At 34.9% G+C, this 15,908-nt stretch overlaps 1 protein-coding gene across 4 annotated transcripts in view; it reads left to right on the top strand.

Annotated features, from left to right (window-relative positions):
* Nucleotides 1-7,855: 7,855 nt before the first annotated feature.
* Nucleotides 7,856-15,908, top strand: part of LOC110105758 — a 22,079-nt gene continuing 14,026 nt past the window's right edge. For all 4 annotated transcript variants that reach the window (XM_020835377.2, XM_028693025.1, XM_020835379.2 and 1 more), the window contains exon 1: nucleotides 7,856-8,242. In XM_020835377.2, the coding sequence (XP_020691036.1) occupies nucleotides 8,135-8,242 (108 nt within the window). In that variant the 5' untranslated portion in view covers nucleotides 7,856-8,134. The remainder of the gene's footprint in view (nucleotides 8,243-15,908) is intronic.

Raw genomic sequence — 15,908 nt, 5'->3', positions numbered from 1 at the left:
TCTCTCTCTCTCTCTCTCTCTCTCTCTCTCTCTCTCTCTCTCTCTCTCTGCTTGGGGTCGGCACAGGTAGTCGGCAAGGGAGCTGGGGTCAGGTGAGAGGATCGGAGGAGGAAGAAGGCTTCGGGGTCGGTTGCGGCTCGGGAAGATCGGGAGGTCGTGAAGCAGCGATTGGAGCTCGATCGCATGTGGAGTTCGATCGTGTGGAGTCGGGGAGAGGGCGAGTTCGGGAGAGAGTTGAGTGTCATGGGAGAGGAATAAGAGAGAGCTCGGGATCAAGTAAGTGTCGAAGCTCTCATCGGAGGGAAGCAATGACGGGAGCTCTGCGACAGGGAAGGAGATCGGGAGCTTGGTGTCGTGGAAGAGAAGAGGAGAGGAGGTCGGTCGTGCGTGGAGAACAGAGAAGATCGGGAGAGGATAAGCCAGCGTCGAGTGACTTCGTTCCCTCGGTATTTAAAGACCTAAATGGGAGCGGGATCGAGGAGTTGTCACAGGATTTAAGCAGAAATCGCGTGAACTGAGCGATGTCAGCGTCGAACCATGTCAAGTATGCGGGATTTCTTGCGGGTTTTACAGGAGCTTTAGGCGGGATACGAGGTATTCCCGATCTCTCTCTCTTTCTCTTTTGGTATCTTGTACAGAGGTCAACACCTGTGATGGATGATGAGATTAAAAATGCGGTTTTTTCGGGTAATTCAAATTCTGCTCCTGGCCCGGACGGGTTTAATTACTTTTTCTATAAAACTACTTGGCATATCATTAGCCCTTTGGTTTGCAGAGCTGTTAACTCTTTTTTCTTAAATGTTATATGTCTAATGGTGTTAAAGCTACTGCTTTGGCCATTGTCCCTAAACACAAAAATGCTTCTGAAATATCTGATTATAGACCTATTGCCTTATGTAATGTTCTTTACAAAATTATTGCAAATGTCCTTGCTGAAAGAATGAAACCTGTAATGAACTTGATTGTTAGGGATAATCAAGCTGGGTTTGTTAAATCAAGAGTTTCCACATATAATATTTTGCTTGCCAATGATATCTTATCTTTTGCTGGTAAGAGAAGGGGTAGCAATTTATTTTGTTCAAAGTTGGATATCAAAAAGGCCTTTGATTCTGTTAGCCGGGATTTCTTGCTTTCTAGGTTGCTGCAAAAAGGCTTCCCTAGCCTTTTTGTTAATTGGATTAAAGCATGTATTTCAAATGTTAATTTTTCTATTCTGCTAAATGGTGCACTGGAAGGCTATTTCTCATCTTCTGCTGGTCTTAGACAGGGTTGTCCGCTTAGTCCCTATCTCTTCTGTCTTGTGATGGATGCTTTCTCCAATCTACTGGACAGTAGGGGTTTTAGAGGCATTTCTTTTGAGAACTACTCTATTTTCTCATCCGCTTTATGCAGATGATGTCTTAATTTTTGGGGAGGCCTCTTCTGATAACTGCAATAAACTGACAGATATTTTGAGGGAATTTGCCTGCTCCACGGGTCTTCATATAAACTATGATAAGAGTGCTATTATGTTTCCCAAGAATCAAAGGAACATTCAGAAAATTTGCCAAGTTCTGTCCATTCACAATATTGTCAACAAAACACTTATCTTGGTATCCCTTATCCTTCTATAGGCTAAAAATTGAGGACTTCTTGCCTCTCATGGATAGTGTTAATAAGAAAATGAATGGGTGGAAGGCAAACCTTTTGTCTTTTACGGGTAGGCTACAATACATCAAATTCACTATCCAGAATACTATTGCGTATTGGATAAGGGGTTCCATATAACCCAAAATTGTCTATAAATTTATCAAGAGAACAAGCTCTAGGTTCTTGTTTTTTGGGGACTCTATGATGGTCAAAAAACTTCACATGATGTCTTGGGACAAAATCTGTAGGCTTAAAAATAAAGGCAGTTTGGGTATTCCCTCTATTTCTGCTATTCAGTTTGCTTACAACTGCTCGGTAATTGTTAGGATGTACAATGCCCCTTCTCCTCTCTCCAACTGGCTCCTCTGTCTTTATAAGTCATCGTGGATGCCTCCCCAGGTGTATGCATCTCATCTTTGGAAATATATTTGTAAAACTACTGTGAAAGTGAAACATTGCTTCAATTTTAACATTTCTCAGCATGCTCCCATCTCTCTAAAATGGGACCATTGGTGTAATAATCATACTATTGTTGAGCCGTTAAGGGGTGATTATGGGGGTTATTGTCATGACATTACCTTGAACTGTTTAATTTCGGGCACCCAGTGGGTTTTTCCTGAGAATTTTCCATCGAGTCTGAGAAAACTGATTGCATGTTTCAATATTAATGCTGTTGTCGATCACTGTCTGCTTTGGAAAAATTGCAATTCTTATAAATTCAAATCCTTCATTGAGGAATTTTATTCAGATTTACAAACTTGCTCTTGGCACAAATTGGTTTGGGCTAAAAGAAATATTTCCAAGCACTCTGTTTTTTGCTTGGATGGCTCTTGTTGGGGGTCTTAAGACTGCAGACGCCCTTAGTATTCGTAACATTTCGGTCCCGACAACCTGCAGTTTATGTCATGCATTTAATGAGACAGTTTCTCATTTGTTTTTTTGAATGTGACTATGTTTTTTCTGTTCTAGCTGTTATCCCTGGCCTGCAAAGTTTTCTTATTAGACCCACTATTATGCAGGTTTTTGAATGGGTAAAAGGAAATTACAAGGGTAACAAGAAGGTTAAGAACCTTTTCTTGGTTATGATTTGCTGTGTTATCTATCACATATGAAAAGAAAAAAATGGTAGAAGATTTGGGCACTCTTTTAACTGTTAAAATACATTGATTTTCAATGTTAGAAAGAACATATCTGATAAAATTATTAAATGGAAGAATTCATTGGAACTTTTGGATTTGCTGTGAAAAGGTGGACTACTTATTTGCTGGCTCTCCTTCTTTCTTCGACTGAGCACTGCGACCATATTTTGGAGCCTTACCTGGACAATGATGATTCTCCCGGGTTGGATCCCTTGGAGGGCCTTTGGGCAACCAGGGATTTCAACAATCATTAGTGCCTCGTTTTATATTATCTGAGCCCAGGTGCCGATAGGCTTGGGAGCAATTTTTTGGTGGGATTCGTTTTACAGGGAGCTCAGCCAGTTCTGACTACTTGGGCCCTCTATTTTGGTTTACTAGCACTAGTGAACAGCTTTTTGCACTTGTTTCAGCAGCTAAGGCTGATAGATTGTAATAGATTTTTATTTTCTTAAGCAGTCTTCTTTTTAAGCGATAGGTTTTTGTTGATTGCTACTGGTAGCAGTCAATTCTTTTTATGTATTCTTTCTTTTGATTTAATGAAATGGGCTATGACCCCAATTTTCCCAAAAAAAAAAAAGAATACAAAGACCATGAGCAAAAAGATAGGCCTTTGCACCTTATTTTTTTATGTTTTCTATTTATTTTATATTTATGTATAGTTTTAAACTATACTACATTTTTTAGGTGTATTATTGAACCCAACTGCATCTAATATTTTATTGCACTTTTATTCATCATATTTATTTGAAGACTATTTGCTTACGATTGATTTTTTTCCTTTATTAATAATGCACTATTGTCTTTATTATTGCCCATCTTAATAGGCTCTTTTGAAAACTCTTAACTATTTTTTAAAGTTAATAATGATTTATTTAATTTAAAATCAATCATATGACAATAATTTTATAATAAATCAACTACATGATCGATCTCTTTGTAGGCCAATACTTTTAAAATAAATAAATACTATATCTTTTATATTTTTTATAAAAAATATAGTCAACAATTTGGTTGCCTACACCATTTCACATAGGCGAACTAATCGTAAAGAACGATTAAAGAATTGTCCTGGACGATACATTATGTTTCTTCATCGTCCAACATGTATCTTCTGGACAACCAAAATGATGTTGTGGATGAAATATATGATTTTGAACTAATCATACAGGACGATGTTCACATCATTGTTCACATCATCCTGGACGATTTCCACATCGTCCTAGACGATCAAAACAAATAAGGCTTCTAATCTCTAGCCCTCCTAGATCGTCCTGGCCGAATTGGCTGAAAATACACTGATCGTATAGGACGATTTAATGATCTTTGACATCAAGTTGCAAATTAGGGCAAATTTTAAACCCTTATTTATAAGATCTCTTGATTATTCAAGTAGTGATCTTTTGTTGATGTTCTGACTTGAGAGAGCCAAGAGAAGGAGAGTGAGAGCTTGGGAGAGAGAGAGGATATTGTAAGGGGGACTTTGTGAGAGGTTACTCTAAGCAAGGATCTGAGTCATCTTCTCCAGTCGTCGTTCCTGGTTTCTTGAAGGCTCTAGGCAGGTCTTCTTCAACAATCGATCAAGGTTATCTGTCTGCTTCGGGATGAAGCAAAAGGAGTATGGGTTATCTGCCTACTTCAGGATGAAGCGAAAGGAGTCGGGTTATTTGCCTCAACGCGGTCGGTGGAAAGGAGTTTGTAAATGCTTCTCCACCTTATTGTGAGGGCAAAAGGAGAATCAATGTGTTTTAGTGCAATACCCGGAGGAGAGGCTTCGAGGAGTGGATGTATATCAAGTTAACCGAACTATTATAAAATTTGATTTGCTCTTTCTTATTACGCTTACTCATTTTAATTTTTGCACTTTATTTTCTTGTGGGTGATTGTATGATTTAATGTTTTAAAATATCTCAAAAAGATCATACTTTTTATTTAAGGTTTTTTAAAACTACCAATTCACCCCCCCCCCCTCTTGGTCAGCCTCAAGCAAGTTCATAAAGGCTTAACAACTCTAACGAACTTTTAAGTAGTATTAGAGCGAGATTCATAAAATCAAGTTTTAAATAACTTTTAAATTTTGATCCATGGCTAACTTTGATAACTGTAATACTGCGGAAGGGTATTCGATTACCCGACCACTAGTGTTTGATAATATACTTTTTGATTTCTAGAAAACTCGTATGTCCACATTTTTACATTATAAAGATTATTTCATGTAGATGCTTGTTAAAGAAGGTTATTATGCACCATCACGTGAAGTTAATGACATCAAAACTGAACTCCTATTTACTGAATGGACTCTTGATGATAGGGATTTAACACAACTTAATGCAAAATATTTAAACTATTTTTTCTATGCATTGAAATTTGAAGATTACATGTGTGTTTCAACTTATAAAATTGGTAAAAAAAATTTGCGATAAATTATGTATCACTTATGAAGACATAACTGAGGTTAAGCAATTTAGATTGAATATATTGCTTCATGGCTATGAACTCTTTCACATGAAACCTACTGAGTCAATATCTAAAAATACATACTAGGTTTTCATAAATTGTCACCTCCCTACATGCCTTAGGAAGAGAACTCACTAATTATAAGAAAGTTAATAAAATCTTGAGATGTTTACTCTCTTCTTATGATGCTAAGATAACTGTTATCACTGAATTCAAGGGTTTGAATACTTATTCTATTGATAACTTACTTGGACCACTCATTGCTTACATGCAAGGAGTGAACCAAATATAACTTGATGTAGGTGAAAAAAAGAAAGGAGAAAATTGTGACATTGAAAGCTAATAATACGGATACTAATTCTTCTGAGTTTAAAAGTGATGATGTTGCCTTAATCATTAGGCAATTCAAAAACTTTTTAATGAAGAAGCAAAAGCATCATAAGAAATGGAACAAATTTAAGAGTAGCAAGAATTTTAAAGATTCTTCTGATATGGTTTGCTTTGAATGCAGTAAGCTAGGACATGTCAAAGCTGATTGTCTTACACTTAAGGCTCACCTAAGCAAAGAGAATGGTGAGGAGAAACTCAAGTTTAGGAAGGATAAAATACTGATGCAGTAGGTGAGATTACCCAAAGAATATAACCTATAAATCTGTAGAAAAGGGTATAACCTCAACACTTTACCTAGAGATTGGAGATATTCTTCGAGTCATCCTAAAGAATTGATCTTAGTAGACCCTTTTGAAGGTATTAGAACTAGGCATGAACTTAGGAATGAAGTAAACCACTCTGCCTTTATCTCAATGACTGAACCCACCAACATCAATCAAGCCCTTTCTAATGAATTCTAGATCTTAGCTATTCATGAAGAACTTAATCAATTTGTGAGGAATGATATCTGGGAGTTAGTAGAAAGACCTAAGAATCAAAGTGATTAAGAATCAAATGGGTCTTTAAGAATAAAATGAATAATTCTAGTGTGGTGTTTAAGAATAAGACAATATTGGTGACTAAGGGGTACAACCAAATATAAGAGATTGATTTTGAGGAGACCTTTTTCCCTGTAACTAGATTGGAAGCCATTAGAGTGCTACTAGCCTTTGCCTCTTATCTTCTTCTCTTCTTTTCTTCTCTTCTTCTATTATTTTCTTGCTTGGGTCCCCTCTTAAAAGAAATGAGAGACTATTTATAGTTTTCTGATGATAGCATGGCAAGTAAATAAGAGGAGGATTAAGGGCAAATGGGGAGTAGTTTGGATGGACGACCGATATTGAATCCCTTGATCTTGGACCGTTCGTCAGACATTTGAAGGTCTTAATGATATTGGAATTCAACGATCTTGGGCTCGTTGGATTCATCTCGTCGAGCCGCTCGATTTGACTATAAGCATGTCATGTTTGAAAACCGTTTGGTAATTCAAATTATGGTTTGAATCTTCCAACAGTGCTTCGGGTTTTTTATTTGGACCCATTTGTGCTCGGATTGAGTTGAATTTGGTATCGTTGGGTTTGTATTTTTGGGACGCTCAGTTCGACTATAAGTTTGCTGAAATCTGAGTTCAGATGATCCCAATTTTAATTTTTGAAGCTCCCAACCTGATTTTGCCTCGAGATTCATGCCTTATCAAGGTAATTTTTTGATGATATATCAAATATATTGCAATTTATGCAAAGAGTTAAAAAAAGATGACATTCAACTTATGCTATCATAAGCTGGTGTAGATCTGCTAACTAAGGCATTCGTTTAGGACAATTTTTTTGTCACTTTCTAAAATTATTTTCTACTACAAAAAATTTTGTACTAAAAAATCATTTTAGAAAGTAGTAAGAAAGATGTCCCAAACAAAATCTAATTTATTAATCTACGCTTGTTTAATCAATCGAGTAGGTATGGGCAAGAATTGTTCATTCAAAAGGCTACTTGTGACTCAACTAGATTGCACATTCCATTATAGCTAGTTCATGATCATTTTATGTTCATTTCTTCGATTCGTTTATGTCCATGACAATATCATTTAAAGCTTTTGAACAACCTCGATATGAAACTCATTAAGAAGCTCGATTCATATCTGAAACAAAACTCGTGAACAAATTTGTTAAGAAACTCAATTAATATTTGATACGTAGCTCAATTAAACATCGTTGTAATAATAATAATGAACAACCTAATATAAATGTTTTAGCAAAATGTTCTTTATTATTTTATATGAACTAGTCATTTAAAGCTCAAAAAATATGATACCAATTGGCATAAATTAAATTTGATTATTCATCGTTTTAGATATATTAAATTTTAACACAACTATAAACACTACAATTAGACTCTCCACCTGGACTTATTATTCTGTGCGAACATCAGACGTAGAGAACCGTCCGAATTTGCTGTTCTTTTACTACACTTTTATTGTGATTTCGCAAAAGGATAGTAAAATGATAATAAATATTTAATATTTATTAAATAATTGAATATATGCTACGCTTATATTGAGTTTTTACTAAAAAACACAGCAAAAAGAATAATAATAATATTTTATAATTAAATATTTATTATTCTTTTACTATTTTTTTCAAAAGCACTGTAAAAAATTCTCTCCATTTTATATCCACACTTAATAATTTCTCAATTCTGCCTAAAATTAAAAACCCTAATGCTGTAAACTGCAAACAAACGGAGCGGAGTCCTAAGTTCCTGCTCGCCATTGTGGCATATCGACCCCATTAACCACTCACGCCATCATCTCCAGTCGTAGAGACACAGCCGGCGACACCAAAGTTAAAGGACCGTCATTTTTTCATCGGCATAGGACGAACGTCATGGAGGAAAGAGAACAGAGAGAACATTTCTAGCTCCTTCTACCTGATGCTCTATTATTTTCATGCAAACATTTCAGGTTGCGATTTTCCCTTTCCGAAATGCAAGTACCTTCTTTGAAGAAAGTAACCAGGTTGAGCAGTTCCCTAGTCTCACTTTGCAGTTTCGCTTCTTTTCATTCAACCCCGGCCTCCTTCGCTAAATGGGAGGTGAGATGGGATGACTTGGCCATCTTCTTATACATATTTCTGTTTTCAATTCTTATTAATTTTCATTTAGGATGCTATTTTCGATAGGTATTGCTTGAATTAATTGGCATTTATATCTGTAGATCGGCCATCTGTGAATTTTGGCTTAATGAGTAGTACTGTATTATTTAGTTGTAATTGTTGCTATTTGGATCAATTTGAATCATGGACTTTGCCCGTGTGTTTAACTTTGATCGATTCTGATCATACTTTTTTTTTTAAAGACGTTAGCAAGGTTTGAACTGCTTTTTATAGACGTTAGCAAGGTTTGAACTGCTTTTTTTAATCAATTTATTTAGTGGTAAGAAGCTGTTTGGGAGATTCTATGCTATGGATGCAGTGGAATTAATGGCATGTGTTGGATCCAAATTTGTTCATGGATGGTACTTAACTTTTCTAATAGATCCTTGGCTATTTAGAGCTAGTGAATCAAGTGAGGAAAGTTATGGTGATTGAGTAGAAAGCTATAATGCCTTTGTAATACTCCTAGCAGCTTGAAGTCCAAAATATGTCTCTCGGCTTATATTCATAGGGTTAAGAGAACTATAGGAAAAATTACACATATAATAAATAAATAAATAATTGTACATAATATGACCCATACAAACTGACACAAAGATATGGACTAGTTTGATGATATATATGTGGTTCTCTATTTCTGAAATGACCCCCTTTGCTTAAGCGAGTATATTGGACGAGTCCTTGAGGTTGAGTGCCCTGGGCATTCGAGATCCAACATATAGGGCGAGTTTGTTATGGAAAGCTCCTCAAAATGAGTGGTGAGTCCTTAAGAATGAGAGATGAGTCACCTTGGTTGGAAGTTACTAGGAGTTAGCGACAAGTTTAGTTAGTAAAGTCATGGTCATGGATGTTTTTGAGGTGTGCGCTTCATGTATCTTGATTAGGGATGTCTGTGATAGGCGTGTTGCCTTGATAACGAATAGTTGTTACGGGAAAGCAAGTTTTGTTTAAGTGAGTTACTATTAGGGCGAGCATAGATTTGGGAAAATACTTTGGAGTAGCTTGTCAACAATGATTACACTCATGGTTTAATCTTCTAAGGAAAGTCTACATGTTGTGATCTTTGTAGGGGTGGAGTGGTCATTTGCTCATAGGTTGATACTAGCAACTGCTCTGCGGAGCCATGCGTATTTTAGGGAAGTACTGCTTTGACCGCATGCTCCCCTTGACAGAGTTCCTTGAAAAGAATCTGTTTAGATACTTGTGGGTTACGAACATGGGCATATATGAGTATACATTTTGTTTTCTGATTCACTTGCTCATTTGAATGGTGAGTTACGAAAATGATAAGTGAATTTAAGGCGAGAATTAGTTATTATCAATACTAAACAATAGAATAGAGAGTAAGGATTACTACCCTATTATTATTGTGATAGGTACCACTTGAGTATTTCAAGTGATTCCTATCTCCCTCCAAAAACACTTAATCCATGTTTGAATTGCAAGTGGACCCCACTCCCTGGCTCCCTCTCTCTTCCGTCTGGCTTGGTGTCCGCCTCCTGTAGAACTGGACCGGCTGGGCCGGTCCAGGTTGAGCCGGTCCAAGCTGGACCGGCGTAACATATTGTTGCCTCAATCTATGTGCCTCCCTTGATATTCTCATTATGATATTGATTTGACCTACTATCAATAGCAACTAGGGTGTGATGTTGCTGCACTCATTTCATTTAGCCCCAAGTGTTTGCAATTAGTTTGAGATGGTTGATCTAAGTCCTTTTAAGTATGCCAACATGACCAACAAGAAGGTAAGAAAATTCCTTAATAAATGCAAGTCAGTGGGAGGCAGTGAGAACTATAGCGTTCCTTCAAGTAAGAAAAAGTCAATGACCATTGAGGAGAGCGGGATTGTTGGCGTGGAGCCGAATAAGCTTATAGTGGTTGTGCCAAAGGAAGCGGTGAAGGTTGTACGTTGTAAGGCGGTGTTGGTTGAAAATATCCAAGAGAGGTTCATCCACTTGTCAATCTTCAATGATGTGCTACTTACTGCGAGCCTTCCCTATGAGTGTCGGCATTGTAAAGAGCTTGCCAGGCACTTTTGGTGGTGAGCATTGTCCTTAAGGCAACGAGTCCTGCTCTGAAAGAGGTGCCAACTCCAAGATACTCAACTATATCACTTATAGATAGTACTTTATATTCTGGTAATATTGATTCATAAAAATTAATATCACACATGCAAGCCTAATAAATTGCATGTCATGTGCTCGACATTTGTTCTATTAATCCTAAGCCCTTTATATACTATACACTTATTTTTTCCATTTTTCCAACCTGTCTCATATTTTTAGTAGATGTCTTATTGATTATAACTTTGTTATCTATGAAAAACAGGCATTAATGCATCTCACTTTGAGTTCCCTTTGAAAAATCAATTGAAAAAGATAGTAACTTAATCTTAGTAATTGAAAAAATACTAATGTAAACAAAACTCTTTGGTCTCTCCCACTGTTTAGAATTGTGTAATATGAGGCTAAGCTTAAGGCCCACCTCAACGCATTTCCAAAGAAAAACGCCTCAAATTTTTTCTATGAGACTTGTGCCTCAACTAGGGCGAGGCCAGCCTTGAGGCGTGTTTGGCCTCACTGGCATGAGGCTTATGCTTCATATGTATGTATGTATATATATATGTATATAGATATATATGTATATGTATATAGATATATATACATATACGTATATATATATATACCTTATTTAATGTATATACATATATATGTATATACATATATACACTATATATTGTATATTATGTATATACATATATATAGTATATATATACATATATATATGTATATATCTATATACATATATATATGTATATATAATATATATGTATATTATATACATATATATAGTATATATATACATATTATATATTTTATATATAATTATATATTATAATATATATATATATTTATATATACATATAATATATATTAACTATATGAATTTTACTAAAGCCCAGAATAAATCACTTTTTCATATACCCATAAGCCGTAACAACTTCCTTTCAACTGCCTTAACCTCAAGTCTGCTGCCTTTGATGCAGCCACTGCTTTCGCAGCCACTATTGTGGATCACATAATAGTTACACACCACCAATTGCCCCTCTTCCTTTGAAAAATATTAATCTCATCTTTATGTTGATGAAAAGAATTTATGAAAGAGGAATTTGAGTAAAATAATGAAGAAGGACAGATTAAGAAGCATTGAACTCCACATATATGAGACAGGGGAGAGACCAATTTATTATGAAATAACTTAAATAAAGACCCCCTCAATGATGCCAGTGCAAATGATTTTAAGTTATTGCCAACTATTTCAACTTTCTTTAGAAATTAAAATGTGGATGAGTAGGAACTGAGAAAAAATTTGGAGTTAAACTTGATGTTATATGATAATTTTATGCAATTTTTATATTTAATATGATTTTACTCTTGTAATATTTGGCTATCAATTCTATTTCACACAATTTATCACTTATCATTTACATCTTATGCAAAATTTTAATTTATAATATATATAATATATATATATATAGATATATTATATATATATTATTCATGGTTTAAAATTGCGCAATTAGAGGCGCGCCTCAAGGCGCGCCTTTGCGCAATTCAACCAAAAACGCCTCGAGGCTTACGCAATTCTGGACCTGGATGAGCGTACGCCTCACTGGACTGAGGCGCGCCTCAGAGGCGCAATTGCGCAATTCTGGAGAGGCGTACGCCTCACACGCTAGGTCCCACCCACTTAAATAAGCCCTCTCCTCCCTTAACCCGCACAGCCCCCTTCATTTCCGAAAAAAACCCGCTTCCAGCTCCCTGTTCGCGAAAACGAAGCCCTCCCGCACTGGTCGGCCTGCTTCCCGCCGCTCCTCCCCGGCCCGCCCTCTCCGGCGAAGTGAAACTTCGGCCCCTCTAGGAGTACTCCACATTGATTTTAGGTTATTTTTATTAAGTTTAGAATATATTTGCAGAGTTTAAGAGAAATTGGTTTTAGTTTTTTGATTTTTTTTGTGTATTTGATTTATTGCTTTAGGAGACATGGTTAGAGGTAAATAAAAGACGAATACGTCATTGCGGAGGGACCCTTCTTGAAGTATAGTGTACAAGTTGACATTGGCGGCGGAGAGAAAAGCTATGTCTATTTAAAGTGCAACTTTTGTGAGAAAGTGTGTGAAGGCGGAGTAACCCGCATGAAGGAGCACTTATCATGCTCTCACAAGAACGTAAGCACCTTGTGCAAAGTGCCGGGCAATGTGAAGGAAGAAATTAGTGCTTACATGAAGAAAACTACCCTGTCAAACACTTACAACAGCAGCAATTTGATGAAAGGTCGACCAAGGTGCCTATTTTGGAGCGAGAGTGGAAAGGGCTCTTCCTCCAACTATCATAATAGAGGTGCACGGGTCCTATGGAGCAGTACGACTGACTATGGCAGGAGCAGATAGAGGAGAAGCAGAGAGTGTTGGGCCTCACTTGTTCTTCTTATGGTGTGAGCGAAATTGGGAGTACATATAGTCAAGTGCAAACAAAGAGAAGAATCGATTATCTACACTCAGAATGAACTCCCTCGTATACATAATGACAACAAGAGGTTAAGAGATAGGAGGTTGAGGAATAAGGGGTTGAAAGATATGAGGACCCATTGGTGTGTGATATGTGTCGTCTGATAATGAGTGATTCATAGATGATGAGGCAGATTTGTCATTATCAGACTTACAGGTAGAAGATCTAAATGTGGATGTATTGAGGGCGAAGCAGATCAAACGGGTCCATCCACTAGTACCACACACACACTCTACTAGCTATGCAAGTAAAGGTATATGTTCTGCCAGTCTGCCTGATATGAGTGGTTCATCCATTAATATGCTAATGATCTTTTCTTTTAATGAACAGGGAAGAGAAAAGTGAGTCATGTTGATGATGAAGATGACATGGCATTCATAGATACAATTGGAGAAGAAGATTCACTTGAAGACCCATTTAGTGATGGATATGTATTTCATTCATATTTTTTTGGAGTTTTTGTTTAAACTAATATTTTGTGATTTTGTACTTTGGGACATAATTTATTGCATGCTACTTTCTATTTGCCAATATTGCTTATTATTCCTGCTAAAATCCTTAATTTTTCATTTACCATTCTGTCTTCGTGAGGCTTACGCCTCGACGACGCCTCGAGGCTTACGCCTCGCCTCACGACGAAACCGCCTCGAGGCTGCAGTTACACAATTTTAAACCTGATTATATATATACAATTTTTACCTCATAGTTCAATAGAAAGTTAATAAGTTATCCTTTAACATATTATTTGAGTATTATATAAAAAATCAAGTTTAACCTTTATTTTCACTTCACACAATTTTTTTTTTTAATTTGATGCTTACGTCTCCCTCTACAAACAAAAAATGCCTCAATACCCAATCACGTAATTTTAAACTTGGTTCTTCCTTCATCTATTTAATATCTATATTCAATATATATATATATTAATATATATATTATATATATATATTAATAATTAATATAATAAATAATAAATAATTTTTTATAATTTCTTTAAAATATATATTTTAAAATATATAATATTTTTTATTTCTTTATCTCAATGACCCGATTAGGAGAGTAGAGTGTATAGATTTGCTTATGTTAAGAAAGATTAGAGTAGATCTAAAAAACTTGGTTAAAAAATATTAGAATGAATTCTTTATTCATTTAAATGATATTTGACTCTTAATGACACAATGAAAATGATCATGTATACCGATCCCACGTTAGGGGTAAAGCTTGTGACTTGTTGTTGGTGTCTCGTTAATTGGAATTATAATTTTACTACTAAAAATATAAGTTAATTCATTTTTATAAACCTTATAAACATCATTAAAACCAATAAAAAGATATATATTTTAATTCTATTTTTAGCTATCCTAATAGTATGAAAACCTTTTGATACTACCCTACTATTATTCATTGTTTAAATTGCGCAATATGAGGCTCTCCTTGAGCCGCTTTAGCGCTAATTCACAAGTGAAAAAAACGCCTCGAGGCTTATGCTCAAGCTTCTTTATGCGGCTTATGTTCAGCTTGGCTGAGGCCCGCCTTTACTAACGTGAGGCATATGTCCTCAACGATATTATTATATATTATATATACATTACTACCTCCTAAATTTGATATTATTCTCATCTTATGTTATGTTTATGACAACTATTATATGAAAGACTAAGATGATTGAATAAAGTGAGAAGAAGAAGAGATTGAGAGGCATTGAACTCCACATTATGAGATAGTGGAGAGATCAACTGTTATGATAATGACTCAAATAAAGACCCCTCATTGATGACTGTTGCAGATATATTCTTTAGTTTTGTATATGTCAAATTTTTTTTAGTATTGAATGTGGATGAGTAGGGAACTTAGAAAGAAAGAATGTTGAAGCTTAACTTAATACTATAGGATATTTTTACGTGAGTCCTATATTTCATGTTGTTTTTTTTCTGTAATATTTAGATTTCAATTCTATTTAACGCAATTTATCACTTTCATTTTACATTTGTGAATTTGTTTCATGTGTTATGTCAATTTGCCACTTCATAGTTCATAAAAAAGTTAATATTGTTACTCTTTAACATATTTTTGAGTATTATATTAAAACTACTTTAACATTTATTTCACTTTGCGCATTTTTGGATTTAAGACTTACACTCAAAACGCCTAAGCTTAGGCCTCGCCTCACAAAAGAAAAACGTCTCAATACCGATTGCGCAATTTTTAAACCTTGCTATGTATTACTAGTTGTGCTCTAGCACACATATCTTTAATAGCCACATTTTTTTCTTAATGTTCATCAAATCAATTTTTCTATATTCAGTTACAATCCTTCTCAATATCAATAAAAAACAATATGAATATACCTCTAGAATTTCTATGCATCTTAGTTGTTTTTATCACAAAAATTCTATACTATATTCTTGCTACAGCTCTAAATTATTTTTTTCAATGCTAATATCTTCTGTAAGTTTATATGATCATCACTCATTTACATAAGTCTATATGATCATCACTCATTTACATAATTTATTTATTTTATGTTTTAAAGTTTAATTATCTTATATTATAAAAATGTTGAACATATCTTATGTTTTAATTTTTTTTATCTATTGCTTTTTCTACTGATTATTGACATTCCATAAACAGAGATTTGCTATCAAATCATTGTATTGCCAATACTCTTCAAATGTTAAAAGGTAACTCATCAAAAAATTAGAGCTTACTTATATTCTATTTTTTCAAGTTAATTTATTCATTCAATCTAATAAAATATTATATAACTCATTGTTTTGTTTATTAAGATCTTTGAAATATTTTTTGCTATTATTTCTTATTTAATAATTCTCATAGTTTAGTCATCTTTTCTTCATTCATCATCTTTTATTATGGTTTTTACTTCGCATGATGTGTCAATTGATTAACATTTTTTAGATCTATTACATTTTACCTTTTATCTATATATATATCTAATTTCTTAATTCCTTAAGTACTAGCCAATATTAAATCATCAAAGATTGGCTTTTGTTTATATTTCTTGCAAGTGTTATTATTAT

This window comes from Dendrobium catenatum, unplaced genomic scaffold, assembly GCF_001605985.2.
Source record: "Dendrobium catenatum unplaced genomic scaffold, ASM160598v2 fragScaff_scaffold_215, whole genome shotgun sequence".
NCBI lineage: Eukaryota > Viridiplantae > Streptophyta > Magnoliopsida > Asparagales > Orchidaceae > Dendrobium > Dendrobium catenatum.
This window is presented reverse-complemented; position numbering and strand designations above follow the sequence as displayed.